Source organism: Nannobrachium achirus (assembly GCF_963921795.1).
Source record: "Nannobrachium achirus genome assembly, chromosome: 1".
Lineage (NCBI taxonomy): Eukaryota > Metazoa > Chordata > Actinopteri > Myctophiformes > Myctophidae > Nannobrachium > Nannobrachium achirus.
The window spans coordinates 65,510,427-65,532,515 of record NC_137810.1 but is presented as its reverse complement, the minus strand read 5'-3'; the positions used below and the strand labels follow the sequence as shown (position 1 = coordinate 65,532,515).

Here is a 22,089-nt window from a genome sequence, read left to right as displayed (position 1 = left end):
TGCCGTTTCAAATCACAGCCTAGCATCGGTAGCGTGTAAACGTGTCATTAAATAGCTTGAGGCTTTAGACTTGGAATCGGACCTGACTGCTGGAACGGCAAGGTGATGTAATCACACTGAGTAAACACCTTGAAGGTTGCGTACAGTGTGGAAATGAGAGCTTGTGTGTGTGTGTGTGTGTGTGTGTGTGTGTGTGTGTGTGTGTGTGTGTGTGTGTGTGTGTGTGTGTGTGTGTGTGTGTGTGTGTGTGTGTGTGTGTGTGTGTTCTAAAAGCCTCAGGCACGCTGCAAACCCTTCTATTGTGGTCTTGTAAGAACACAACCACATTTAGTGCAGTGGTTCTCAAACTTTGAAATGTGAAGGTCTCCACTTAACTTTGACAGTGTACAAATAGAACCGTTATTTGTACACTGTCAATGTTACAGTCTTGTAAGGGTCAATTTAGAATCCCATAAAACTAGGAACCTAGAGAGTCCCTGAAAATCACTTTGAGAACCACTGATTGTGTGTGTGTGTGTGTGTGTGTGTGTGTGTGTGTGTGTGTGTGTGTGTGTGTGTGTGTGTGTGTGTGTGTGTGTGTGTGTGTGTGTGTGTGTGTGTGTGTGTGTGTGTGTGTGTGTGTGTGTGTGTGTGTGTGTGCGCACACCTGTCTGTGTCTGTCTCAGGGGCATAGTTCTGCCGATTTAAAATGACTCCAATACGGAAGTAAAACTTCCTATGATTGGCCGCTAGTTGCGCTGTTTTCCCCCCCAGCCGATCGCAAAAAGAATTGTTCTCCATTGGATCCCATTCATTTTCCCCTTTCGTTTTCTAACCTTAATTAACATTTTCATGAATACTGTATGGTTCCTATCGCTAGTTAAAAATTGCCTTTCAATCACCATCATATTCGTTTTGTCGAAATGTGGTCCAATTTATTTTAAAATAAATGATAAAGTTGGGGGGGGGGGGGGGGGGGGGGCGTTTTGGTGCGTGGTGGAGATGATAGTTTCCCATAGCTCAGTGTGTTCACACAGTGTTTAGTGACGTTTCCTACAGTATGTTTGACGCATTCTATTGTTTGTTAACTACTGTTTATACTTCATTTATGTTTCTATGGATATGCACAAGCTTTGAGTTTTTACCTCACTGACTTTTCCCAAATATTTTAAGTGCTTAGAAAAATATCCATAGTTATCATACTGCTGTGACTTATGATTCCAACTTTGGACAGAGTTTCTGCCTGAACAGAGGCCCTTTGACTTGTAACATGAAAGTTAAATTACGTTTAAAAGTATAAAAAGTGGACATACTTCTGTGGCCTACTGGAACTGCTTGAGATGCTATTGGTTCTGCCCTTTAGTAAAATGTGTTGATACATTACATATATTAAACAGGGGTTGACACTAAGGTCTCAGAGGCACTTGCCCATCGGGCAAGTACAGGTCATGTTCTACTTGCCCGAAGGTAATGCCCACTTGCCCGAAAAGTAAATCGTCCTTTATAAAATGATAGGTACGATTTTAATTACCGCTCAATTTAACACTTATTTCTTTACTTTCTGGGCCTGTGCGATAACATATCATATCTCAATACCTCCAAATCCAAATACCAAATACTTTAGCTATGATTGAATATGTCTATGGGTTAGAGCCCTGCAAGCCCGCCGGGACCCGACCAGGGCCCGGCCCGGCCCGCCAAAAACGGGCCGGACGGGCTCGTTTCTGAAACTCATCAACGGGCCTAGGGCCGGGCCGGGCTCAGAACCATGCTCGGAACATTTCGCGCTATGAATTTCACACATGACGTCTCTGTGTGCGGCTGTGCGCATAGCTAGAATGGAGAGTGTGAGACACTGACTGCTGCCTCGCATAGCCTATAGTCTTCTAGGCTATGGGTTCTATCTGTATCTATAGCAACAGGCTCTGATTGGTCGTGACATGAGTACATTAGCCAATGGGCGCGACGAGTCGAGCTTTACGGCTTTTCTTCTGTCACACACTCACACACAAACTCGGTGTCTGCGACTCACACAGCAAGACTAGAAAATTAGGAGCACTATACTGTAGATTCACCCATTTTACAGTCATTTCTCAAATAAATCGCCCTGTAATGATTCCCCGACCTCCCGTATCCGTTCATTACGGAATGCGTCTTAACTAGTAGGCTAACTGGACGATACTCCGTATTTTACGAGAGATGGCTTGTAACCACGGCAAGCCGACAATAATATCAATCAATCAATGTCTAATTTTCTGCTGTGAGGATATACATAACATAACAAACGGTGGGTGGAGGAAGATTTCTTAATTCTTACTTGTGTTGTGATGATGTAGACTTATTTCTTTTAATCAGAGCGCAAGACGAGCACAGCTTGAGGGCTGTACATACGTCTCCCAGTCTCCGTCCTCTCCGACCATAGTTTTCGTTGGAAAGTTTCGACTTTCTGACGTGCGTGCAGCTTTCCGAACTCAAATTAGGAGTAATCCTTTTCAGAAGTTGCAAGAGATGTCATTTTGTAGTTGAACCGGACCTTTCCTACGCAAATTTCGGTGGTCTGTGACAGTATAGACTCCCCTTGAGAGTATTGCTGCTGCGCGCAGCAGTGAAAGCCACGCACGAAAATAATTAATTAAATATTAAGGTGACGGGCTTACGGGCCGGGCCGGGCTCGTTTCTGAAACTCACCAACGGGCTTGGGGCCGGGCCGGGCCTTAATTCCACGGGCCCGGGCCGAGCCGGGCCCCACATTTCAGGACCGTGCAGGGCTCTACTATGGGTTCACACTTGTTATTTTTTATTTTTAAATGTAGCAACAGTAAAAACAGCACATTATAGGTAAATAGTGCTCTTATTTTACATTCCACAGACCAGAAGACACAGCGCACTGGCCACGTTCAGGTGTTTAGACAGATATCTGGTGTTGTGTTTATAGACATTTGTGTCCCCTCTCAAATGAGCACTTGCCCTGTCGGGCAACCTGAAAGCCAACTTCACCTGCCCTGACGTTTTATTTACCTGCCGGGGGCAGGTGGGCAAGCCTTAGTGTCAATGCCTGTATTACATGTATTAGTAATACATAATAAAGGTTTTGCTATACTGCGTTGAGGTTGTGTTCTACTGTATGTATGAATGCCAAGGACTCCTTAGCGCAGAGAGAGATGAAGCAGGGACCCCCCCAGCCCTCACTACATGTTGTGTAAATGATGTTCCATATTTCATAGCTTCATCGTGGCCTTGTTAGACAGCACTATCACCACGGTTGTGTACATAAATGTTTATCTTTTGTATTGATGTGTTGGATTCATGTCGATGTGTATTTTCAGACATTTAACCAATTAAATCCTCATTACTTAGTAAACTTGACCTTTGGCTCTGTACTCGGTCTGCTCTTTTTTTCCCTCTTCACCAAACCTCTATAGCTGATCTACAAGCTGCCCTCAGACAGGCATTTCAGAAGACAACACATTGCAGCAGCGACGCATTGTCTAACTTGTAGATCTGCTATTTTTGGCTAAAGTTCTCCTCAGAAAGGATGCTCGGTTTTAAGTGGTTAATGTAAAACAAATGAGAAAGATGCAATTGTGGTAAATTGCAAGCGTAGTTTATGAGGAATCCACTGGGAAATGTATTCCGTCTTACCATTTGTCCCTTTCATGCCCATATATGGATATGTCAGTCCTTGACCCTATTTGGCTTTTCAAAAACAGCAGATCTACAAGCTTGCAGCGCGGCTGTGAGCTTGTATATCTGCTATTTTTCAATAGCCAAAGTATAAAATAATGAAGGCCCCTCCACCTTGGGCCCTGGTAACTCAGTCACACTTCCCCCCCTTGTGACACCCCTGAGGAGGGCAACCACACTAAATATATACCAGTAAGACTCCCTTACTCGGGAGATAAGCAACCGTCAGGTCGCAGCGTGATTCAAAAATGTGTTTGAAAAAATCGGCCTGATGGTGGCGCTATATGGGACAGATCCATGTTGATGAGATGAGTGTAGACATACTGTGTACCGATTTGTGTGATTTTAGGGCAAAATCTGTAGGAGCAGTGTCCAAAAATGTTTTAAAAAATCGGCCTGATGGTGGCGCTATATTGGACAGATCCATGTTGATGACATGAGTGTAGACATACTGTGTAGTGATTTGCGTGATTTTAGGGCCAAATCTGCAGGAGTAGTGTTCAAAAACGTGTTTTAAAAAGTCACCCTGAAGGTGGCGCTAAATGGGACAGATCCATGTTGATTTTTAGGGCAAAAATTGTAGGAGCAGTGTCCAAAAATGTGTTTTGCAAGAATCGGCCTCATGGTGGCGCTAGAAGAGGGGCATGTGAGAATTGATGTGTAAGGAGTGTGTATGCAAAATTTGGCATGGATCGCGGGAACGGTTGAGCAGGGCAAAAGTGTGACGTGTGACTGACTGACGGACGGACGGACGGATGGACAGCCGGTGGGGGTTTTGATAGTAAATGCGACCTGACGGTCGCAATTATACAGTGTACTGTATAAGTGTATATTAGTCCCCCCAGGAATCTGCGATTCCGCGATCACGGAATTTATCGCAGAATTCGCGACCACCCGCGGATTTCTCGGCCGTCCGCGGAATAAGGGTCGCGAGTGGCAGCAGAGCGGCGGGAGCAGTGATTTTTGCCCCCCGGTGCAGTGAGTTTTGAGCCCCGGTGCACCCCGTAGTCAGGAAGCACGCAGTAGTAAACAAGACAGGCACACAGACAGTCAGAGCGGTGGAGGTTTTGGAACACAGGCAGGGGCAGACACAGACAGACAACCACGGTTGCACTCATTGGAGACTATTGGACTTCACTCAGTAATCACAGTTCTCTCGAGAACACAGCGCATTATTTTGACGGGGAGTGGAGGCTTCTGTTGCATGGGCTGACTGTTATGAAGACGTTAGCTTCACGTTAGCTTCAGACGTAGCCTACTAGCCCTGGAACTTGTCTGCCCCAAAGCCTCCACCATGCGTGTAGCCGGAGAGTGTATCATTGAAAATAAAGTCAGCAAACTGCTGATCACTGACAGTGCACACAACATGATCGCAATGCCTTGTGCCACACATCTTCAGCGAGCTATAGCCTATAATCTCCAAGCAATACCACCGCAATTTGTGGCGTCCTCACGTTAATGTTAATGTATTGTTAACCTAAGGCTACCAACGAGCCATCACATTGTCTACATAATAACAGGGTTTATCAAAGTGAAATAGGGGTGCCATAATCGTAACACCAGTCCAGGGTGCGGTGCCTCAGAATACTTTGATAATGTTTCAAATGTAGCCTATCAATATTACTTAAGTTAAACATAGAGCCTCTATGCTTTGTAAAACGCTGCACTGTACTTGAGTAATTTTCCCATACACAAACTCTTCACAAAATAAAAGATTAAAAGCTCACAACGCATCTTATTGTGAGCTTGTAGATCAGCTATTTTTGGTGAATGTTCCCCCCAGAATAGGGATGATGTGGTTAAAGTGATTAAATATATAAAAGTTAATTTAAATCTGTCCTAATGGAAAAATGTTCTCGAATATTCTGGACAGTAAGCCTATTTGTCATATAGAATTTGAATAAACTAGGTATTTGTCTACCTCCCATGTTGATATGAGTATTATATATCTGTTTAAGGTAGTTTTAGAACAGATAAAAAATAATTTGCGATTAATCGTGATTAATTATGGACAATCGTGCGATTAATTCGATTAAATATTTTAATCGATCCCCAGCCCTACAATAAAGTCTTTGCAACAGAAAGTAATGATTAAAAACAATAACAATTAAAATAATAATAGATTTAATATTAGATTTTTATTCTCAAAAATTATTATTCGATTATTCTAACCACTAATTACAATTAATTGTAGCTATTTCATGAAGGGTTTTACTTGATTATTAGAACTATCTAATTTTTTGCTTGATAACTGGTCAATTTAGAGTGTTTTTTTTATGTCCGCGGAATCAAGAATTGTTCTCCACAGAATTCCGCAGAATCAGGATTGTTCTCCGCGGAATAAAAACTTTTTCTCCGCGGATTCCTGGGGGGACTAGTATATCCTATCTTACAATGATGTGGAGCCCCCCTGATTAAAATAACATGCGTGTTACTTTGTGTTGTGTCTGTGTAGGAGAGCAGGGGCAGCAGCGACAGGAGGAGCCCCCCCCCACCTGTGACAGGAGGAGAGGAGAGGAGGTGAGAGGAGGTGTAAGAGGAGCAGACCACACTAACCACACTGTAACTTAACCCGCGTCTCATTGCATTCTGATTCACATTACAACTTGCTAGGCATTTAGCTCTTAATCCAGAGACATGTACAGTAAATACATACATCAAATGCACTGAGCCAGTGTTGTGCCTCACGTAGCATCATTCTTAATATCAAAAAACTAGAAATACTGTTCCTATGAAACAGTGTGGGCTCGCATGGAACACCATGTATGGGCATACAGATCTACCCTTTAGCTGCTCCTCATTGGCTAAGGGCCCTGCATGCCTTTGTACTGTTGTTAATTTTTTTGAGGAGAATAACTTTGGTCTGTAAAGTTTTGGTATAACATACTGATATAACATACCCTGCCCTGCCTTTGTACTGTCGGTACTTTTTTGGCGAGAATAAACTTGACCTATAAAGATTTGGTATAACAGAGTAAAATATAGCATAACATATTGATGTACTGTAACATACTGGTCTCGAGCCAACGTGTTGTTATTTGTATCAGGTCGCACTTGTTGGTGATGATGTCACCTAGAGCGCTGCTCCTTATTGGCCAAGGGCCCTGCATTTGTACTGTTGGTAATTTTTTTGCTGAGAATAAACTTGACCTGTAAAGATTTGGTAAAACATACTGGCCTCGCCTTTCAGCGAGCCCACATTGATCTGTACATCGAAACTATACACAGTATAAGGATGCCAGGTTCGACAAATCTACACTTCATCTGTCTACATAACACACTATCTAAATTACATTGAACCTTTTGCATTTTCCATGTCCTTGTTCATGACTCAACAGCTGCTGGGTAGAAGTTGCCTGGCATTGCCAGCCTCTTAGTCTATCACACACTTCGTTTTGGGAAGATAGTCTGGGATTTCAGGAAGAGTTTATATTTCTGGGGTTTGCCCCAAACCACATGCCCCAAGCCTACAGAAACCGTGTGCCCCAAGCATACAACCCTGATTGGCCAACCCAAGAAGCTGGTTGAGGAAATAGAATCTCAATGGATCGGGGCCAGACCGTACTACAACACCTCTACCGCCAGGGGGTGTTGTTGTGTTCGATCTGGTTTCAACCAGGCAAGAGTAGAAGCTCTTCCTCAGCATTGAGCCTCAAACTCTTGCCAGTCCACAAAGACTTTCCTAGGTGTTGCCTTTCTACATCTCTGCATGTCTGTCCGTGTGTCTTTATCTCAATAACGCCAAATATGGATTACTGATGTCATAGTAATGGACCCATAGTACTGACAATACTATATTATATTTATATTTATTTCTAATTATAGATGTATGTCTACAATAGACATTCAGGTTGAATAACGTCATTAGATATTCCATATAATGATGTCAACACGCAATGATATCACAACATCATTATTACATCAATGTCCGTTGTCCTTTTAAATGTCGTTATTGCCATTTTCCAAAACACAAGTCAGTAACTTCTGGGAGAAAATTGCCCTTCCTTCTAACAACCTCTTCTGTAAATAAGTTTAGCTTGTTCACGTGGTTTTGCTGTGTGAAATGTTTCACTGGACAATAGATCTGAAAGGAGGACCTAAAAATTGCCACCACGCTGCTGTGGTTGTCGGACACAAGCTGTACTCATTTGGAGGATACTATAATAGTGATCAGATTGAAGTCCATATCTTCAACACAGTTTCTCTACGATGGATTAAGTTGACCCCAGTGACAACTGGAAGAGCTGAAAGTCCCTGTGTGGTCCCCTCACGGCGCCAAGGCCACACAGCTGTGCTGGTAGAAGACATTGTCTACATCTGGGGAGGGTATCCTTACTGTGACGTACTTTATTCGTTTGATGTTGACAACCACAGATGGTACAAGCCCAATATTTCTGGTACTATTCCAAAGGCGAGGCGCCACCACTCAGCCTGTGTCTTGAGGAAGGTCATGTATGTCTATGGAGGATACACCAAGCTGACTGGACGCACAAATGAAATCTACAAGTTGGACACCACCACAATGGTCTGGTCTTTAATTAACATCAGAGGAACACCACCACCTGTTTCATCAGGTCATTCTGCCACCGTCATCGGGACAAAGATGTTTGTATTTGGAGGCCTCGGGGACCAGGAGTTCGTCCACAACAACAACATCACAGTGTTTGACACTGAGACCAACTGCTGGCTGAGCATGCCTTCTCCACAGCCGCTTCCAGAAGAGCGTTGTGGTCATTCAGCCTTTGTCTACAATGAAGAGCTGTACATATGTGGTGGCAAGAAGGATTTATGCCAGTACTTCGATGATATGTGGAAATTCAATCCAAAGACCTTCTCATGGAGGAAGGTTAAGCCAAAAGAGAAAGCCCCGCGTGGGATGTCTTGGATGGGTTGTTGCATGGTGGATGAACGGATCATTTTCGTTGGAGGAAACACCACTCCTGTTGACCTGCATGTCTTAGATTTAAATCCTAATCTGAAGATGTTATGTAAGCTAGCAGTTATTCAGTACGCTCTGGAGCAGTCAGAACTCCCACATGATATCAGGTGGGAACTGGCAGTTATGGCTGCCAACAATAACTGAAAACATAACATAGCCCTATAAAAAGAAAAACGAACTGTGATCCAACTATAAACACATATAATCCAAGCGTATACTATAAGAAGATTATGACATGTTGATTAAAGGGATTACACCATGAATTTAAATTTTTTAGTTTTTTTCTTGTTTTTTGGTCTTCCCAGTGTCTCTTCCAGCCCCCAAAAAACCCAATTCATTAACTCTAAGCCTTGCCTTTCAGTTCAGTGATTTTCTGAATGGGCGTGTCTGAATAGTACTCTTTTGAAATTGGCCCCATTCTATGTCACAGGGGGCTCATTTCCTATTGGGCTCCCTCGAGACGGGGTGGTACTTTTTGGGAGGCTATATTCTATTGAGACTATATATATATGAGGTGGAACCATGTGGTAAAGTGGTGCTAAAATTGGAACGATACATAGAAGATTAGTATGATGCCATGCTAAAATTGAAACGATACAGAGAAGATTAGCATGGTGCCGTGGTATCTTCTCTATATCATTCCAATTTTAGCCCAAAGACAGCGCCCCGTTGCCAACAAAGGACATTTTGGTATTGCATCTGAAATGGCTTGGAATTAGGGCACGTTCTCACCCAAAGTCCGCTTAGAAGGTCCGGATCAGGGACCAAATGTTTACATTGTTGCATTTTGAATTTGGTCCGGTTAGCGTTCACATGGGACTTTTGTTAAAAGAACCAAATATGTAAACAAGTGACATGTGGTCATACAGGCGGCTGTTGATCTATTGACAGAATAATAGGCTATTCCTATGGAAAATTACTTCACTGCCAATTCTAATTAATTCTTGTGTTATTAATCACAGCCGCTTCCTATATGGGCTATATCCTTTTTTAAAGAAGCGAAACTCACGCATTTCAGGCAGTAATTAGCGATGGATGGACGGAGGTCTCTCTCTCTCTCTCTCTCTCTCTCTCTCTCTCTCAAAAAAAAAAAAAGAAATATAGCCAAGCATAAAGCCTTCTTCTTTAATTATTTTAACAATAAATAGCACAAGAACGCGTGGCCAGATAAAAACAGTTAAAGCGTCACCGTTTCCACATCAAATAATCACTCTGTCTCTCTCTTTCTTTCTTTACAAGCAAGTGAAGCAATGGGTCCATAATGATATTTCCTATCCTTATATGAATAAATAACATAGCATATATAAAGCATATAATGCGTGTGAGCCATAACTTTTATATGCGGTGGCGCATGCTTAAAAAGAACATAATGTAACGGGATGCTATAGCTTGCAGATCAGTTCTTTTTAAGCACAGGATTCGTTTAGCCCTGAAACATAACAGCCGTGCATCGGACAGTGTTGCAAGCTTTTAAATCCGTTATTTTTGCGCACCGCACCGGGCGCACCCGATGACATGGACATACTGCCGTCCCAAGTTGTGACAACAACGTGAAGAGTTTGACTCGTGCACGCCTGTCCTCAAGGGAACAGCGAGAGAGCGAAGAAAGAGAAAATCCTAATGCCTTGGAAGAAAAGCCAAGTATGACATTTCTGTGTTGTGGTAGGTTGGATGGAAGTTGTGTGCCCAGCGCGCCTCCTTAATTCTCCTCCCGTGTTATACACAAGATGGTGACCTTACTTTTATTTGTGACAGTATTTGTGTCAAACAAACAATGATCACCGTGTTCGGAGAGCGACCCCTGGAGTCACAGCACAAGATGGGTCACCAGTTTCCATGTAACTGGTGACAGCGCCGGCTCGCAGGGAGAGGAGATGATATGATACAATTATTAACGTCTAACGTGTAGCCTACATGAAGAAATATTAGCGGTCGGGTCATATCAATAATGATTCCCGTAAGAAATTCATGCCTTTAGAACTAATTATTAATCCAGCTTTACAACTGCAAAACATGAAGATTGATGAGTGTAGTCTCTTGTAGCCGAAGTTACAATTGCTTCACGATCGTCGTTTTTGAGCGGTGGTCACACCGTCTCCTATACGTGGCCGTGTGTGTATGCGTCCGGCCGTCCGGCCGTCCGTCCGTGTATGTAGCCTCAAGCCTGCAGTACCTTTTCTGACCACACATGTTAAGGGAGGGGCGCTGTTGTTCTCACACACACACACACACACACACACACACACACACACACACACACACACACACACACACACACACACACACACACACACACACGGGGGGGAGGGGGTGGGTAAACCACCGCTCAGTTCACACGGGTGTGATTTTTTTTTTAAATTATTTTTTCCATATTGTTTTTCAATGAACAACACACAATGCAGAATGTACTGTAGGCTGATCAGACCTACGTTTGGTCCTCTATAAAGTCCGGCTCCGTTCACACCAGCAGAGGACCGGACCATGGTCCGTTTGGAAGGGGACCGAGTCCTGCCTTTTCAAGAGGACCATGGTCCGGACCAAACAAAGAGACCATGGTCCCTTTGCACGTTCACACCAGCGGACCAAAGGAGAAAGAGGACCATGGTCCCTTTTAAGCGGACCAAATAACCCTGGTGTGAACGCCCCCTTAGAGACAGACTGAACATGACATTTCGATATCTGAGTGGTTGTTAAGGCTAAAACCTGTATAAAACCGTATTATGGACCAATATTTATATAAAATATATATTTTTGGAGCTGTGTGAAGCACAGGCTCCCTATACGTGGCCGTGTGGGTCTGTCTGTGTGTCTGTCTGTCTGTGTGTCTGTGTGTCTGTATGTAGCCTGAACTTCCTAAACTTCGGCACGCTACTAGTCCCACAGTTTTGCCACCACACACTCGCGCCATTTGTCAAATCGACCGGCTTACTCGGGAATAATCGGCTAGTAACTTGCTAAGAGAAAGGTTCAATAGTTTAATTGATATTAATTTATTAGTGAATTAATTTTCCCCATTGACTTATAATGGGAATCGCAAAAACTCACATTCAATTATTTGTCTCTCGCAAACCATAGGGGCTAGAGTTTCAAGACTTGGAGAGGAGGTTCATAATGATTTCAAGGATTAAATAAAAAAAAAATTTGGTCATTTGGCCGCATGGTGGCGCTATAACACCCCACTTTACGTTTTGGCCTGTAACTCTTGAACCGTAGGTCGGAAAATTAAAAATATTTTTTCCCTGGATTCCTTGGGTCATGACGCATCTCCCCATATAGGCCACGCCCATTTGCGCCATGATAGATTTTCCGCCATCTTGAATTTTCTCCAAAACACACTTTTTGCTCCTTTTCCTACATATTTTCTTCAAATGTCACAAAAATCGGTACACATGATCCACACACACACACACACACACACACACACACACACACACACACACACACACACACACACACACACACACACACACACACACACACAGCTCCACTTCACACGGGTGTGATTTTAAAAGCATGGTGGGGCCCCTTTATGAGAAAGATGATGGCTCTCAGGATAAACTGGAGATGATGAAGAAAACATAAAAACATAATGCAGTTCACAGTGACATTTGTAGACCAAGGATAGTTGATGGATGGATGGATGGATGGATGGATGGTGTAGGGATTGATGGATGGATACAACATTAAGATGGACGGACGGACTCTCTTCTGCATTAGTAGTCCTCTTCCAGTTTGTTTTCACCTTGGATACATGCATTTTTTTTATTTTTTCTTCTTCAAATCTGACTAAAACTAAATGTTGTGCTATTCAAAAGACTAGGACCAAATCAGAATTCGCTGTCAAAACGAACACTGGCATATCATCACTGTCTGGCAGAAACCTTGTATCTCCAAATTTCAAATTTGTAAATTTTTTCGCAAAGTAAAGCACTGCTTCATCATATGGCCATCGCACAAAAGTAGTGAAAACAGCAGATCTACAAGCACGCAATGCCTCGCGGTGCGAGGCGTTGTGTGCTTGTAGATCGGCTGTTTTCACTAGTTTAAATCATTTAAAAAATGATAAATACAAAACAGACGGTTTTGGACATACACGGTTTACACCCGACAACGACGATATCCTTGTGACAATAAACCCCCTGACTCTTGAATCTCCTCTGGTCCTGTAGCGGCGGAGAGGTCGCTCTCCGGGTGAAAACGTGGGGTTGAGGTCCGGGCCCCTCCAGCCATGGACGACAGCTCTTCCCTGGGTAAAGTCAGCATTTGCGCCCTGGAGGACAACCGCTCTCTGGGTAAAGTCGGCGGCTCCACCGAGTCTGTGGCCACCGTCACCAGCGAGGAGTTTGTTCTGGTTCAGACTGGAGTGGGAGGAGGCTCGCCCCAAGGCTCTGAGGGCAAACCCAGGCTGAAGGTTAGACACACGCACACACACACACACACACACATAGGGCTGTCACATACAAGTAGGGATGGGTACCGAAATTCGGTACCGGGACAGAACCGATAAGAACATGACGGTTCCTGGGTACCCAAAAAATATATGTAATTTCAGTACTGCCTATCGGTTCCTAGATGTGACGCGCTAAAAAAAAGACAGCACAAACAGCACAAATTGCACAATCCAAGCACCGCGATGCGTCGAAGCATAACGCTGGAGCGTCTCTGTGTTGAATGGAGAAGTACAGACACAGCGTGTCGCGTCGCTCCAAGCTGCATTCCGACCCTCCCCTCCTCCCTGTCCCTCTGCTCCCCCGTCTCAAGACAAGTAGGAATTGGGAAGAAATAGCCAACCAGCCACCAAGCTTTTCTTCTGGAATTAACCAAACTAGAATCCACTGTTCCACAGAGCGACAGAGGGTCTAACATTAGCGCTACTGTGCTAGCTAGCCGAGAGCCTGTATCTTACAAGAAGTTCGGCGGTCCTTCGGGCCACTCGCCTCTAGAGTTCGGGCCACTCACCTCTAGAGTTCACAGCAAGATACAGCAAGATACTGTGTGTGTGTGTGTGTGTGTGTGTGTGTGTGTGTGTGTGTGTGTGTGTGTGTGTGTGTGTGTGTGTGTGTGTGTGTGTGTGTGTGTGTGTGTGTGTGTGTGTGTGTGTGTGTGTGTGTGTGCGCGCGCGCGCGCTAAAATGAAACTGAAAGTGAATTCTCCCCAAACATTGGCAGGACTATTATAGTAATAATAATAACACAATTAGGCCTTAAATGTGCAATTATGCAACTGGAGACATATTACCTTTTATTACCCAGTAAATAAATAAATAAAGACCGAACCGAAATAGGAACCGTTAGGAACCGGAACCGATAAGCAGAACCGGAACCGGAACCGTCGTGAAAATGTGTGCAAATCTTTGAATATATGTACAGGGGTTGACACTAAGGTCTCAGAGGTACTTGCCCATCGGGCAAGTACAGGTCATGTTCTACTTGCCCGAAGGTAATGCCCACTTGCCCGAAAAGTAAATCATCCATTATAAAATGATAGGTACGATTTTAATTACCGCTCAATTTAACACCTATTTCTTTACTTTCTGGGGCTGTGCGATAAAATGTCATACCTCAATACCTCCAAATACCAAATACTAGCTATGATTGAATATGTCTATGGTTTCACACTTGTTATTTTATATTTTTAAATGTAGCAACAGTAAAAACAGCACATTATAGGTAAATAGTGCTCTTATTTTACATTCCACAGACCAGAAGACACAGCGCACTGGCCACATTCAGGTGTTTAGACAGATATCTCGTGTTGTGTTTATAGACATTTGTGTCCCCTCTCAAATGAGCACTTGACCTGTCGGGCAACCTGAAAGCCAACTTCACCTGCCCTGATGTTTTATTTACCTGCCAAGGGCAGGTGGGCAAGCCTTAGTGTCAATGCCTGTATGTATTTTTAAAGCGAACGTCTGTAACTCTAATTTTGCTTCTGGGTGGTCCCTGGAACTAAATATTTTGAGATGGGGGTCCGTGGCCAAATATCTATAATTTTGGGGGTCCTTCACATGAAAAAGTTTGAGAACCACTGACATAGTAGTCTCTCAAGAACAGACTAAGTGAGCTCCAGTTAAGTGAAAAGGACATTTTCTTTGACGATGGCTGGCCAGATTGCTGACATAGAAACATAGGTTTTTCGAAAAACCTTAGAAGGATTCAAAAGACACTTATAGAATTTTCAAGATTTTTCAAAAATAGCAGATCTACAAGCTCGCAGCACGGCACTCGTGCCGCGCTGTGAGCTTGTATATCTGCTATTTTTCAAGAGTTAAAGCATAATAAAATAATAATACGCAATAATGGGTACCCAGTCTAAAATTGTTTGACATTGGATAGAAATGTAATCTCCTTGTATCTTGGACAATGTCCGGATGAACCGAGTCAGGACGATTCTCATTCACTCAAGATACTACTTGTGGCAAGTAAAAAATCCATAACTAAGAATTGGTTGCAGAAAAACATTCCTACTATAGACCTATATGTTAACATTGTGAAACAATTGCATCTTATGGAACTTAATGACCTACTCCCTGAGACTCCAAAAGGAGGTAGGAGAAAGGAAATGGGAGAAAAGACATTTGGGTGAAGCAACTGACCCTTTATGAAGGTTGATGATATCCTACATGTGGATGTTACATACTAATCCTGTAAATATAACTGCCTGACAACTGTGCCGGGCGTCCCATGACCTCTTTTGTTTTATTTTATTGTATTTCTATTTATGCACCTTATTTTTGATCTACTTTTTTGTCTGTCTTGCTTTATTGTCTTACTGTTTTGTGTTTCACTCAAATAATTGGCGATTAACGATTTAATTGTGTTTTTTTGTTTGGCTTTTAGGCTTTGAAGTTGAACATGGTAGATATGACACATAACCTAAATATACAAAGAAATTATGGACATATTTGACAACTTTCTACTTAAAAAATAGCATTGATAGTGGAAATAGCCGATCTACAAGCTCACAACACGTCGCGATGTGACGCGTTGTGAGCTTGTAGATCTGCTTTTACTTTAAAAAGCCTTTACTTTAAAAAGAATATATATGAAACATTTTCAACATTCACGATTATGAAGATTGTGACAAATTATCGCGATTATGTACAATAATCGCGATTAGACGATTATGTAATAATTGTGACAGCCCTAATCTCTTCTCTCTCTGTGTCAGATGTCAGTGAACGGCAGCGAGCAGCTCCAGAAGGCCATGGAGGAGGTGCTGGACGACGACGAGGAGCAGGAGGAGAAGAGCAGCGTGGAGAAGATGGAGAAGACCGAGAGGCAGACGGACAGACAGCCAGACAGACAGGCGGAGGTCCCCAAAGAGCCCAGACCCCAGGCGGTCATCCTGGACGCCGTCCCCACACCGCCAGGTAGGGCTGTCACAATTATTACATAATTGTCTAATCGTGATTATTTTACATAATCGTGATTATTTTTCATAATCGTCATAATCGTTTCCATGTCAAAAATAGTGGAAATAGCAGATCTACAAGCTCACAACGCGTCGCGATGCGACGCGTTGTGAGCTTGCAGATCGGCTATTTCCACTATCAATGTTCTTTTTTAAGTATAAAGTTGTCAAATATGTCAGTAATTTCTTTGTATATTTAGCTTATGTGTCATATCTACCATGTGTAACTTCAAAGCCTAAAAGCCAAACAGAAATGTAATTATCAACGACAAAAACACAATTAAATCGTTAATCGCCAATTATTTGAGTGACAATTAATCGTCATGTAAAATGTCACATCGTGGCAGCCCTAACGCCAGGTACCTCGCTTGATTGACTGATTGATTGAAGAATGTATTAGAACAGGGGTGCCCAAAAGGTAGATCGTGATCTACCAGTAGATCACAAAGGCTGTGCAGGTAGACCATATAACATGCCCCTAATATAAAGGGAAATAATTATAAACAAAAATCACAAAACCCCTCATTTTGGCATCTGTCACTTGAATTAAGGTGACTTGACTTGCCTGTCAGCTCCCTTCACTGCTTCTAAAGTAGGCAAACCCCCACAATGCAATGCTTTGGTTTCAAGTCAGTAGCATTACAAAGAACCCAAAAACCTATCACTTCCATTTCCCATTTCAAGTGTGTTTGTATCACTTCCATTTCCCATTTCAAGCGTGTTTGTATCACTTCCATTTCCAATTTCAAGTGCTGTTGTCTTATATGTAATGCCAGTACTATTCTAAAGCCCCCCTAGGTACTTTTTTTTGGGGGTGAGTAGATCATGTTGAGCTGGTCATTTTAAAAGTAGCTCCCCTGTCAAAAAAGTGTGGGCACCCCTGTATTAGAAGGTTGCATAGGAAAAAGGTACATTTTCATGACAGTACATGTTCACTGGTACAAGGTCAACTAAAAGGAGGAACGCGTCTGCTTGATTGATTGATTGAAGACTTTATTAGAAGTTTGCATAGGAAAAGGTTCAGTTTCATGACGGTACAGTTCATTGGTACAAGGTCTACTAAAAGGAGATCCTAGAAAAGACTAAGCTTATTTCCATAGGAAACCATTTAAGTATCTCAAATAACATTGAATGACAGACGTATAGAACACAGTACTATGCAGTAGATATAAAATAAAAACATACAGTAGGTAAATACAAAGAAGGGTCAGGGGAGGGTAGGGCTGGGCTATATTAGTTTTTACCAGTTGCGAACGGCTGCTGCCTGTAAGTGGTTTTTCAGGGCGATTTTAAAGGATGCTAGTGATCCACACTCCTTCGGTAAGGTATTCCACATTTTTGTGGTATAGCTGTTGAGCTGCTGAGCTCAAGAACCTATTGCTATAGACAGGAGGGTGTGGAGGGAAGCTACTCAGGAGGCTCGAGTTGTTGGTCATCATCATTTATTTAACCTCCGACCATGTTCACATGGCATGGAGCACAGATTCTATAAATAGACAGTATACAATACGTAACAATATTCATACAGGCGTAGCAAAAGGAGTGGCACGCATTATTTGAACAGAGGAAGAACGTTTTTCAGAAAAGCACCCAATTTAAGAATAACTTTTGGCTTATTATCAGATTGCAATGCAGTAATACACTTAGTTTCAACATGTGTATTGGGTGAGACCGAGTTATCTACAATACTTTGGTTTCATCTAGACCGCACCTAGGGCTGTCACTATCATGACATTTTACTTGACAGTTAATTTGTGTTTTTGTAGTTGAACATAGGAACATAAAGAGAAAACATACATTTCTGTTTGCTTTTTGGGCCTTTTAAGCACAAGTTGCACAGGAACAAATAACTTAAATACAGAAAACAAAGAATTGACTGACTAAGCTCACAATACGTGTTGTGTGTTAGTTTTCTCTTTCCCACCTACAGTACAGCATCTTCGTATTCCATTTAATAGAAAGAGGAAAACCATACTTTGGCGATTTCGTCATAGCGCTGGTATTATGGTAATACCTGATGCCACCCAAGCCTATGGCTGTTATATTAAATAACACATTATTCTGTTGAATGGCACACAACTACTCAACTATGATGTTAGGCCAGCTCTATATGGTTATACACAGTGGCGTCAGTTCAGAAAAAGCTAAGGTATGGCAACATGACTGGTGTCTTGCACGTGCGCCTTCGACACCAGTCATGCTGCCATACCTTAGCAACAGGCATGATAAATTTATTTTAAGAAGTACATTCTATTTTTCCCCCCGTTTCTAAGGTTTCTTGGGCTGGATATGGCAGCCTGGTAAGGTTGTTCAAGTGCAGCTAAACTTGGCATGTTAGTAAACGTGCCACAATTAACGATAATGAATTGCACCTGTGCAGCTACCTGCGGAACCTGGGAATATACCATTTTGTCAAGATGGGGAGAATACAAGAGTGGAGAATATAATTATAATACCTTGTTAAAGTGACCATTTTGTTAATTTTGCATTTGTAGTTATTTGACTGTAATTTAACAACATAATAACCAGAACAGATAGACAAAGAGACATTCATGGATTTAGATTTAAAAGTAACATTTATTTCCCCCCCTGGACCCAGGGTATGGCAGCTGCATACCCCTGCCATACCCAATTGACGCCCCTGGTTATACAACTGAGTGAGTGAGTGAGTGAGTGACAGGAAATGCACAATTCCTATGGGTTTCTAATAGATGTCTCTCTTGAGTGCAATGTAACACCGCTCTGTTTACACATTAGTGAGTGAGGAAGCGAGTGTGTCCGTCCTGAAACTCTCTCCGGAGACCACTGTTGCTATTAGTAAAAAAACACACTTATAACTCTCTTACATCCTTGCATTCTATTGTGAGCTATGATTTCTTATATTCTATTCTGTAATTCTGTATTGCCGGGTTCTATGGGGAGGAGGCATTGAGGGTTGGCCATTTTCATACCCCAGAAAATCTCCCTTTTCCCCTCAGTCAGATATTGACAGGTATCCTCCAGCTCTGTTCTCTCTCCTTCCTGTGTCTGTCCTCAGCTTCCTTTTCCTTTGCTGTCCTCCTAAATAATAATAATAATAATAAAAATAAAAACTTCAAGGGAAGGGCAAGTTATATATTTTTTGGTTAAAACAAATAGTTTTTTTGTTATAGTGCTAAATAGTGCTTTAGCACTATATTCTGATATTATAAATAATTGACGTGCCACCCTGGAAAAGGGTCTATAGTGTTCCAGTTGCAATTATGTCTGCTCATTTTGAGGTGTTATCACTTACTTGCAATTACACTTGTTTAATCTCTATCCTGCTTGGATGAAATTGGTATCCCGACATGAATATGCATTCTTCGTTTGGAGAGATGGAGACTCCTGTTTCTGAACAAACACTCTATAGCAATGAGTAGCCTTCTATCAGAAAATATACAGTAGATATTTAACACTTTAACTAAAGAAAGTCTCTTACCCTACCTTTAATAACGTTACAAACCTGGCTCAAAGGTAACATACGCTTTATTTTGGAGAATTGTAGCAGTGATAAGTGTATTGTAGAGGAGTACATTGGTGACGAGGAGTTTTATTATGTTAGTCTATAGCCCCTCTCATTGTTCTGCTTCCTGTTAGCCTGTTTTAACAAGACACTTCCTTCCTCTTTACCTCTCACACTCGCTGGCTTGCTAATCCTTCATGTGTACAGCAGCCATGTTAGAAATAAAGTTGGCCTCTTCCTTAGTATTTTCAAGGAGCCCCTTTAAGTACAAATGGGTTGCTTATGGGTGTATTTGGTTCCAATTGTACAGTCTCAGAGTTACACAAAGAAACTTCATTTTAGAACTCCTTCACGGAACCATGATGGTCCCTGCACCACACTTTGAGACCCACTGGTGTAGCAGAGGGTTTCAAACAGAGCTGTCATTAGTATCATTGGTAACACCCGCGATGGATATGGCTGCATAGAGCCTATTCTGTTGTACGACGGTGTTGGCAGTGGCAGAGTGTCATAGGAACTATAAATTCAGCTTCACTTATTTTGTTTTTTCTCTTCTTTTTGTCTTTCTCTCTTTCATTCTATGCTGTTGGGATGCTCTTGTTCTATACCACGTTTCTCTCATTCTCTTTCTCAGTCATGTCTCTACCATGTCATTGTATAGCTCTTTTTGTCACCCTCTTCTGTCTTTCTGTGTTTCGCTCTCCGTTTCTCTCTCTAGTCTCAGTCTGTTAGATGTCTTAGTGAGAACGGTGACTTTACCGCGACTTGTGTAGAAGTGATCTTCTATTTATAGAGGCACTTTGAATAGAACACTCAGTGTTGTCTGGTATTAATAACTGTGACAGGTCTCATTTACATACACGTGCACAGTGCACACGGTGCACTTACTAGTCACATAGTGTTGTCTTGGTATGTGTGTGTACAACCAGGATATTTGAGTCATGTGATCAGATGAACCCTCTCTTTGTCTCACTGTGTGTGTGTGTGTGTGTGTGTGTGTGTGTGTGTGTGTGTGTGTGTGTGTGTGTGTGTGTGTGTGTGTGTGTGTGTGTGTGTGTGTGTGTGTGTGTGTGTGTGTGTGTGTGTGTGTGTGTGTGTGTGTGTGTGTGTGTGTGTGTGTGTGTGAGAGAGAGAGAGAGAGAAACCTGGTATTTCCTGTCATTCTCCGCCTTTCATTAAAGCACTGAAAGACTGACTGTGATAGATAGAGAGAGAGAGACGAGATGGAGAGAGAGAGAGTCACGCTAGTCAGATACAGGAGAGACGAGATTTATTTATTTACCAGGGACAATGCACATTAACTCACAGCCTGTCCCCGAGCAGGCTGTTTAACCAATTTAGGCCTAGAATTATTGAATGCTTTAACCAGTGAAAAATTAAAACTATTTTTGAAAAAGTCGTGAAAATGTGTGCAAATCTTTGAATATATGTATTTTCAAAGCGAAAGTTAATAACTCAAATTTTGCTTCTGGGTGGTCTCTGGAACTAAATATTTTGAGATGGGGTCCGTGGCCAAATCAATATCATTTTGGGGGTCCTTCACATGAAAAGGTTTGAGAACCACTGACATAGTAGTCTCTCAAGAACAGACTAAAGGCCTGTCTATACTTCGACCGAAATGTTCGGTGAGTTGTGTTTTCCGACGTGCAAATTTCCGAACTCTCATTCGGTCTAATGCTTTTCAGAAGTCACGAGGAATATCATTTTATGGTCGAAAAGGACCTTTTGACCAAAATCTTCGGTTTCGATCGAAGTATGGAGAGCCCTTAACTGAGCTCCATTTAAGTGAAAAGGACCTTTTCTTTGACGATGGCTATAGTCAGATTGCTGACATAGAAACATCAGTTTTTCAAAAAATCTTAGAAGGATTCAAAAGACACTTATAGAATCGGGTCAAAATTCTAATTTTCACGATTTATCAAAAATAGCAGATCTACAAGCTCGCAGCTGTGAGCTTGTATATCTGCTATTTTGCAATAGTTAAAGCATAAAATAATGATACACAATAATGTGTAAAAATGGTGATGTAACTATCAGTAGAAAACATAGACCTATCAATACAAGCCCAACCTCACATCACTCCCCAGACCCCTCCCACTCACTGCCCCGACACGTCTTATTGCAAGCATTTACTATCAATCTTTATTTGTCACACTCACACACGTTTAACACAGTACGACACCAGATAATAGATAGTCAAAATAAATAAGAATATAATTTCTGCTTTCATTTGCTGTGTCATTTGCTGCGCCAAAAGAGCACAAGCTGATCAGAACAGCCATCATAATAATATATATTCCCTATAAACAGTAAAATGTGTCATTATGTTGATCAAATATGGTTTTAGTGAAATGCAATCAAAGCTATAGCAATTGAAGTAAACATGCAATTTAAAAGGATAAAATGTGGTATAGGATGCAAAAACATTTATTCAAACCAGGTAATTCCCAACAATGACTAAAAATTGTCCAATTACATGGAGCATAGAGGAAAAAAAGTTACGTCCCATTGCTAGACAAAGATAGAATGGAAGATACACTTCCTACACACCACCCAAAAGTACTTGTTGCTTTCTCAACAAGTAGAACTA

The 22,089-nt window shown here is 42.1% G+C and overlaps 1 protein-coding gene across 1 annotated transcript in view; it reads left to right on the top strand.

Moving 5' to 3' along the window:
- The first annotated feature begins 6,116 nt into the window (after positions 1-6,116).
- rabgap1l (RAB GTPase activating protein 1-like) overlaps positions 6,117-22,089 on the top strand; it is a 173,974-nt gene continuing 158,001 nt past the window's right edge. Inside the window, exons 1-3 of the mRNA XM_080731086.1 lie at positions 6,117-6,183; positions 12,772-13,013; positions 15,773-15,974. Coding sequence (XP_080587212.1) covers positions 12,831-13,013; positions 15,773-15,974 — 385 coding nt within the window. The 5' untranslated portion in view covers positions 6,117-6,183; positions 12,772-12,830. The remainder of the gene's footprint in view (positions 6,184-12,771; positions 13,014-15,772; positions 15,975-22,089) is intronic.